The sequence below is a fragment of the Chrysochloris asiatica genome, unplaced genomic scaffold (assembly GCF_000296735.1).
Source record: "Chrysochloris asiatica unplaced genomic scaffold, ChrAsi1.0 scaffold00124, whole genome shotgun sequence".
NCBI lineage: Eukaryota > Metazoa > Chordata > Mammalia > Afrosoricida > Chrysochloridae > Chrysochloris > Chrysochloris asiatica.
In genome coordinates, this window is record NW_006408642.1 from 3209626 (window position 1) to 3217267 (window position 7642).

The 7642-nt window shown below is 43.4% G+C and overlaps 2 protein-coding genes across 2 annotated transcripts in view; one reads left to right on the forward strand and one right to left on the reverse strand.

The window, feature by feature from the left end:
* SEC22C (SEC22 vesicle trafficking protein homolog C (S. cerevisiae)) overlaps nucleotides 1-5946 on the reverse strand; it is an 83299-nt gene extending 77353 nt beyond the window's left edge. The window contains exon 1 of the mRNA XM_006868766.1: nucleotides 5829-5946. The gene's annotated coding sequence lies outside the window, so the exon portion shown is untranslated. The remainder of the gene's footprint in view (nucleotides 1-5828) is intronic.
* Nucleotides 5873-7642, forward strand: part of NKTR (natural killer cell triggering receptor) — a 50898-nt gene continuing 49128 nt past the window's right edge. The window contains exon 1 of the mRNA XM_006868764.1: nucleotides 5873-5930. Within this exon, the coding sequence (XP_006868826.1) occupies nucleotides 5873-5930 (58 nt within the window). The remainder of the gene's footprint in view (nucleotides 5931-7642) is intronic.

Consider the following 7642-nt stretch of genomic DNA (forward strand, 5'->3'; position numbering starts at 1 on the left):
CAAGATGGCGACTCCTGGAGCAGCTGAGTGTCTTGAATTAGAAAGCAATGGATTTCTTGCTTCTGCTACAAATTCCCCTAGCTGTAAGCCTACCAACCTTCTAAATACTCCTTTATATGTGGTTCAGAGTTCTGGGACCATCTCCTGAGCCTGCTTGGTCCTATATTCTGTGTTGTTCCTTACTGCACTTCCACCCGATCTGCCATTTTGCTTGTTCTCCTGTTAACTCTTCTATACACAATTTCCCACTTCACATCTAGGATAATCATTTACTTTTAAAATGGTATAAGCTATTAAGGTTGTTGTTGTTGTTAAGTGCTGTCGAGTCGGTTCCAACCCATACCGACCCTTTATAGGGTTTCCGAGGAGCATCTGGTGAACTTGAACTGTCGATCTTGCAGTTCAAACGGTTTTATAGTCTGGCGCATTAACCCACAGCGCTATTAAGGTAGATAGGATAATTGCTTAGACCATTTAAAATTAATTATTAGTATACATATTTATATTGATAATTGTAATAATTATTATGTACATATACCTTTTCTGATTGCCTTCTTTTTCCTTTCTCTTACCTCTTTTCTCCTTCCTCTAACTTACAAAATGTAGTCACTGTTTAGAGGGCTCCCTGCTAATGGTTGAATCGTATAGTATAGAAGATCCATTGAAAAGTGCATTTGGAGCTAAGGCAATAAATTGATGACTGACACCATATATTGAGATAATCATTTTCTTTATTCTGTTATGATGGAGAATTACAGAAATAAATTTTCTGATGCTGAACCCTTTTTGTATTCCAAAGTTAAAGCCAACTAGATCGTGAATGTTTTGGGTTTAAATACTGATGAATTTTGTTTCCAGATATTTTGTTTGGGGAGCATGGTAGCTCTGTACGATAAGTACCAAACTGCAAACCACAAGGTTTTGGAAGTTCAAATCTACCAGCCACTTCATGAGAGAAAGATGAGGCTTTCTGCTTCTGTAAAGATGTAAAGTCTTGGAAACTCTACACCAACTGACTCGATGGTACTTAACAGCATTTTGTTTGCATTTTGAAACCCGTGTTTATAATAAGGTTGGTCTATAACTTACCTGCACAGCCTAATCTTGATATCAACATAATACTAACCTCACAAGCAAGTAGTTTTCTCATTCTGCTTCCTGAAATGTTTTGGTTGAGAAAGGGATTATTGTAATTATTATTGCTTCTGAAGGATTGGTAAAAATTTGCCTGCAAAACAAATTGAACCTGTGTCTTTTTGAGGGGAGACTGTATTTGCTGTATGTTTTATTATGAGCACTTTCAAACATTTACAAAGGTAGAGAACATAAACCTGTACATATCTATCACCTATGTGATGTCAAGTATCAAGATTTTGCCACATTTATTTCACCCAATGTTCATTTACTTATTTTGTATTTTAAAAGTAATGCCAGGTGTCATGTGTTTTTGTACTTTGAGTATCCATCTGTAAAGAGATAGGGACATTTGCTTACATAACCCAAAATGTCACTATTACATCTAACAAAATTAAACATGCTCCTTGGTTTTATCTATTATCCAGTTCTTAAATTTCCCATTTGACTGTCCCAAAATGCCTTTCATAGTTCTTTGGAGGGAGATTTGAGATTACTAATTTAATTTCTCTAACGGTTACAGGCATATTCAGGTCTTCTATTTCTTTTTTAGTCAATTTTGGTAATTTCTATTTTCTAGAAAATTATCTATTCCATTGAAATGTCTCCACTAGCGTTCCTGATCAGCTTTGCCAGAGTCTTGAGTCCTAATTGCTGCCTCTAACCCCACTCTAAGGGCTCATGACCCTGAATTGTAACCTGGAAATTCCTACTGGAAGTGTGCACTCTGTTCATGTTTTGTGTGGCATACTTCAAAGCAGGTTCATGTGCCTCCAGAAACAGGGGTAGCACTCCCAGTGCCCGGGCCCAGGCAGAATACAGGCTGTGTGAGAGGGGTTACCATTGGTCTCTGAGTTGGTGAGGATGAGGACTAGTCATGCTCTACGCTACTGGGAGGGCATAAAACAAATGAGAAGCGCATACCCCTTGCATCAATCTCCTGCCATGTCTTGTGCCTGCTGCCCGCTGTATAGACAACCCCTTGCAAAAAATCTCCAGATGGCTACACCATTCCAGGGTAGCTGACAGCTCCGTGTTTTTCTTCTCTCTCGCTGCTCCTGTTTAGCTTCCTCTTCTGGTTGGCATTTTGTCCACCTCTCTGCCCTATCCCTTCATGGGTGTAATGACCAAGGTAAGCCTGAACTTGTAACTCCTTCGATACCAATTTCCTACCTCTTCTGGAGATGAACAGGGAGGTGTTAGTCCTTTGGGTTAATTCTAGCTCTAGGTATGCCTAGTCCAGAACTTTCTTAACCATCACCACCGTACATTCAAATGATGTGAAATATAATTTAAATTCACATGATAAGATCAAAGAATCTTTGAGTAAGAAGACACCTGAGAGAGTATTTTTTTCTACTTATTATATGAGAAACCTTGGTGTAGCCGTTGTAGGATAAGCACTGGACTACTAACCACCAGCCACTCTGAGGGAGACAGGTTCTGCTTCCATAAAGATTTAAAGCCTCGAAAACCCTATACAGGGTCATTATGAGTCAGTATCAACTCACTGGCAGTGAGTTTGAGATGACTATACAGGTGAGGAAATTTAATTCCAGAGAGATCAAGCAATGTGGCCTAGGTAACACAACCAGTGGTAGAAACAGACAGGAGACTCTGAGTGTCAAGAAAATAATGAATTCCAGATTTAAAGCACTTAAAATACACCATAAAATAAGTTATCTGATCCCTTAGCTCTGAGGCCTATTCACAAAGCCAGCTGTCCTGAAGCACAGTGATTACAAACCTGGGTACTGTTTGCCTCCTTTCCTTTTACCAGTTTTCATATGAAAGGTAGCGTTGCCAACCCATTTAACAATGATTGGAGTGGCAAATGTTTTGATAAAAAACAAAATAATAAAAAATAATATAATAAATAATAAAATAATAAAAAAACAAAACCCAAGCTTATAAATGGTTAAGGAGTTGCTGGGTGGCTCAAATGGTGACATGCCAACTACTAAGCAATTGGTTGGCAGTTTGAACCATCCAGATTTGCCACAGAAGAAAGTCCTGACAATCTGCTTCTGAAAAGTCTCAGCCTTGAAAACCTGCCCGAGCATAGTTCTACCCTGCAATACCTGAGTCTCTATGAACTGGAATTGACTAGATGGCAACTGGAGGGAAAATGGTTAGCTGTGACATCATTTGTTGTTGTTAAGTGCTGTTGAGTTACTTCTGATTCATATCAACCCTGTGTAGGGTATGCTGGGCTTTTAAAATCTGTTGGAGCAGAAAGCCTCATCTTTCCCCTGTGGATCTCCTGACGAGCTTGAACTGCGGACCTTGTGGTTATCTTATGGAGTCACCGCTAAAATACAAAACAGGCCTCTAGTTTCTCAATTCAACCTAGGTTACAAGTTAAAATTGTGGAGACTCTTCCTTTGATGGAGTCCTGGTGTAGCGCTGTATGATAAGCACCAGACCACAAGGTCAGTTTGAACTGCAAGGTTGGCAGTTCAAACCCACTGGCCACTTCTCAGAAACCCTGCACAGGATCACTATGAGTCAGAACCAACTCAATGGCACTTAACAATGTTCCTCTGATACTGGCCTCTCAGAGTGGTAATACTGGAAAGTTATGCCAGGGAAGGCACTTCCGTGATGGTGTGGAAGTGGCAAAGGTCAGACTGTGCTTTACACAAGTGGCAAAGGTACAAGACACTTTAGAAACCAATTTCGAGATGCACTATAAAACTACAAATCAAAAATGTGGCACTAGCATACAGACAGACACATAGACAAATGGAACAAACAAGAGTCCAGAAATAAATCTACACATTTGGTTACAAAGCCAAGGCAATTTAGTGGTGTAAAGACAGTCTTTTCAACAGATCACATATAACTACTGGATTATCTATACCCAAACCAAACTAAACCCACTCCAGGGTCAATAGCGACCCATAGCTATCACATTAGGGGTTGTGGTGGTTGTTATGTGCCATGGAGTCAGTTCCCACCCATAGCGACCCTGTATAGGGTTTCCAAGGAGCAGCTGGTGAGCTTGAAACATGGACCTTGCAGTTCAAACGGCTTTGCAGTCTGGTGCATTAACCCACAGTGCCACACCAGGACTCCTCTGCGTAACATTAGGGGTGAGTTAATTAAATGAATGACCAAATATAACATTAATTATTAAGCTGATAATTTTGTATGACCCCTAAATGAAATGATACATTTTGGGGAGAAAAAGTTTTCCCACCCCTGTTACAGAAGGTGTTCTGAGGCTCATATTTCTCTCTGGGAGTGGCTAGTGGTTTGAACTTCTGTCCTTGTGGTTATCAAGGCAGTGCTTATCCTACTGCGTCACCAGGGATCCTGTATTATGTATATTGTTGTTAAGTGCTATCAAGTCTGTTCCACTCATAATGACTGGTTTCAGGCTGGAGTAAAAAGCCTCATCTTCCTCCTGCGAAGCGCCTATGGGTCTGACCGCAGACTTTGTGATTATCCTACAGAACCACCACACTCACACAATAATTTATTGTAATAGATCACAAACCTAAAGGTAAATAGTAGAACTCCAAAACTCTAGATGCAAACTGCAGAAAACTCTTCACAAGCCTGCAGCAGGCAAGATATTAGCGCAGAAAAGCACAAACCACAAAAGAGTCAGATTTCTGTCAAATTAATGGAAAGACAAGGTCCAGATTGGAAGAAAATATTCACAATCATACGCTATCTAACAAAGAACTTGTATCCAAAACACGTGAGAATTCTTACGGTAATAACTCAAAAGAACCCTATGGAAAAAATAAGCAAAGAACTCGAAGAGCCATTTCACAAGAGAAGACACAGAATGACCAGTAAGCATATAAACAAATTATTCCAGTGATGCAGGAGCGGAAGCGTGAACCAAGCGAGCGGACACCTCACTCTAAAGAAACACTGCCTTCAAAGTGAAGCCTAAGTGCCTGCATAGGGTTTCCGAGGCTTTTAAATCTTAGCGGAAGCTGAAAGCCTCATCTGTCTCCCGCGGAGCGGTTGGTGGACTCGCAATACAGCGCTTATCACATGGAGCAACTGAGCTCCTCACGGAGTGAAGCTATCAGTATAATATTAGGATCATTTTCATCCGGGATCGAGAGACTAATACATCTCCTTTAGCTTACTAAACCTCACCAACTACCCAGTACACGGAAACCTCGCGGTATCGAGAATTACTGGGACGCATACAGCCCCAGAGAGAACAAGATGCGGTAGAGAGCGCAGGCGCGACCAAGAATCCCAGTTAGGAGGTCTGTCTCCTTCAGTAGGGGAAGGGGACAAGGCAAAACAAGTGCGCAGGTACAGTAGCGCCCGGCCAGAGGCTCCTAGAGATCGCGAGACACGCCCACATGCGCACTCTCCTCTGCCACCTCCGGTTAACCCGCCTCTTGGAGACCGTGCTCTCGCGGTATTTGTCCCGACTCTCGCGGGATTTGGCGTGGCACTTGGAGGCTGTGTCTGGGGAGGGGGTGGCGGTCCGTTAGTGGCGTTGGACTTTGGTCGTGGTGGCAGCGGATTTACCTCTGCTCTCGGGGAGCCACTCAGGCTGGAGCCAGCCAGGTGAAGAGCTCGCCCCGCATGTGTGTGCGCGCTGCAGGGGGACCGGGAGGCCCGGGGTGGGAGGGAGCCCTGATCTCGGCCTCCTCTGTTGCGACGGGCTTGCGCGAGGCGACCTGGCGCGGCCACCGCCCCAGCCCCGCCTTGACCGCTTCTCTCCTCTCTCCCAGTTCTTGCTGCCGCCTCGGCCGCGATGGGAGCGCAGGACCGGCCGCAGTGCCACTTCGACATTGAGATCAACCGGGAGCCGGGTGAGCTAGAGACTGGGGAGCCTGGGCTTGCCTGAGCTAAGGGTGGGGTTTACCCTCAACAACCCTACCCCAAACCTTTTAGGAAACGTGTAGACGCTGTCAACTTGCTCCTTTCTCCAAACAGATCATTGGAGAAGATAGTACCACCTCTACCCTACTACCCTACCCTCAGTTGAGACCTCATCTCTCAAACTCCGCACCCCTTACATCTTCAGAGCGGTGCCAAAAAAAGGGGCCACAAGCCTTTTGGGAGTCCCCCACCTCCACCCCTAATCAGGATTCCTAGGACGCAAACACTCTAGATTCTGATTTCTTTTATCCTACTCTGTGTACTTTGAAATTTGGACTCATAAAATTTATGCTCCCTAGTCCTTTGATAACATTAATATGATAATACCGCCTCAATTTCCCCTTAGGCATCTTTAGCCAGAATTTCTTAGTTCATCGGAAAATGTCTAATGAAACGACGATACTTAAACAGACATCTGAAGGAAATGAAGTGAGCCTTGTGGATCTTTGAGAAGAACTTTCCTGGCAATAATTGTGACTGAGCAAGTCCATGAACAAGAAACATAAATCGCTGGTAGTCAGTCCTGTGTAATCCCTGTGATTGATTGTGAATTGAACATTTGTGATTTTTTTTTCTTTTTGCTTTTGTTGGCTGATTGCTGAAAGTTGGTTGCCAGGCCTTTTTTCCTAGTTTGTCTTGGTCTGAATTTCCGCTGAAACCTACTCAGCTTTCTAGGGACACTCACGCTTCTGTTGACAGAAAGGTGCTAGCTTCTCATGAGGTTGGAAGACAAGAAATCTACTGACAGACCAATGCCCTCATTCCTGTTGCTAACCAGTTGCTCTCAAGTTGATTCTGACTCATGTTGACTCCATCCATGTGTTTCAGAGTACAACTAATTTTTTTCTTTTCTAAAGGGTTTTTCAATGGCTCTAATCTTTCAGAATTAGCACACCAGGCAGGATTAGCTCATCAGGCTTAATCTTTTTGGACCCAGTGTTTCCTATTCCTGGTAGAGAGAACAGTTAGTACAAAGAATCTGAGGAGGGAGTATGGTTGTCCTGTTTGAGGAAGGCCAGAATGGCTGGAGTGGAGGTGGGAAGTGGCTTGAGGCCATAGTAAGTACTTGGACTCAGTGAGATAGGAAAGCATTGAGTTTGAGCAACGAAATGATGTTGCATGCCGTCGAGTTGGAACTCATAGCGACCCTGTGCACAACAGAACAAAACACTGCCGGGTCCTGGACCAGTCTCACAATTGTTGCCATACTTGAGCCCGTTGATGCTGCCACATTTCCATTCCGTCTCGCTGGGGGTCCTCCTCTTTTTCTCTCACCCTCTGCCCTACCAAACATCCTTCTCCAGCAACTGGTCCCTCCTGACAATATGTCCGAAGTATGAGAGATGAAATTTGGCCATCCTGGTCTCCAAGGAGCACTCTGGCTGGACTTCTTCCAACACAGATCTGTTGGTTCTTTTGGAAGCCATGGTACTTTCAAATATTCTCCTCCAACACCATAACTCAAAAGCATCAGTTCTTCTACAGTCTTCCTTATTCACTGTCCAGATTCCGCATGCATATGAGGTTACTGAAAATACCGTGGCATGGGTCAGGCACACCTTAGTCCTCAATCTGACATCTTTGCTCTTCAACACTTTAAAAAGTGTGCAGCAGATTTGCCTAATGCAATACGTTGTTTGAT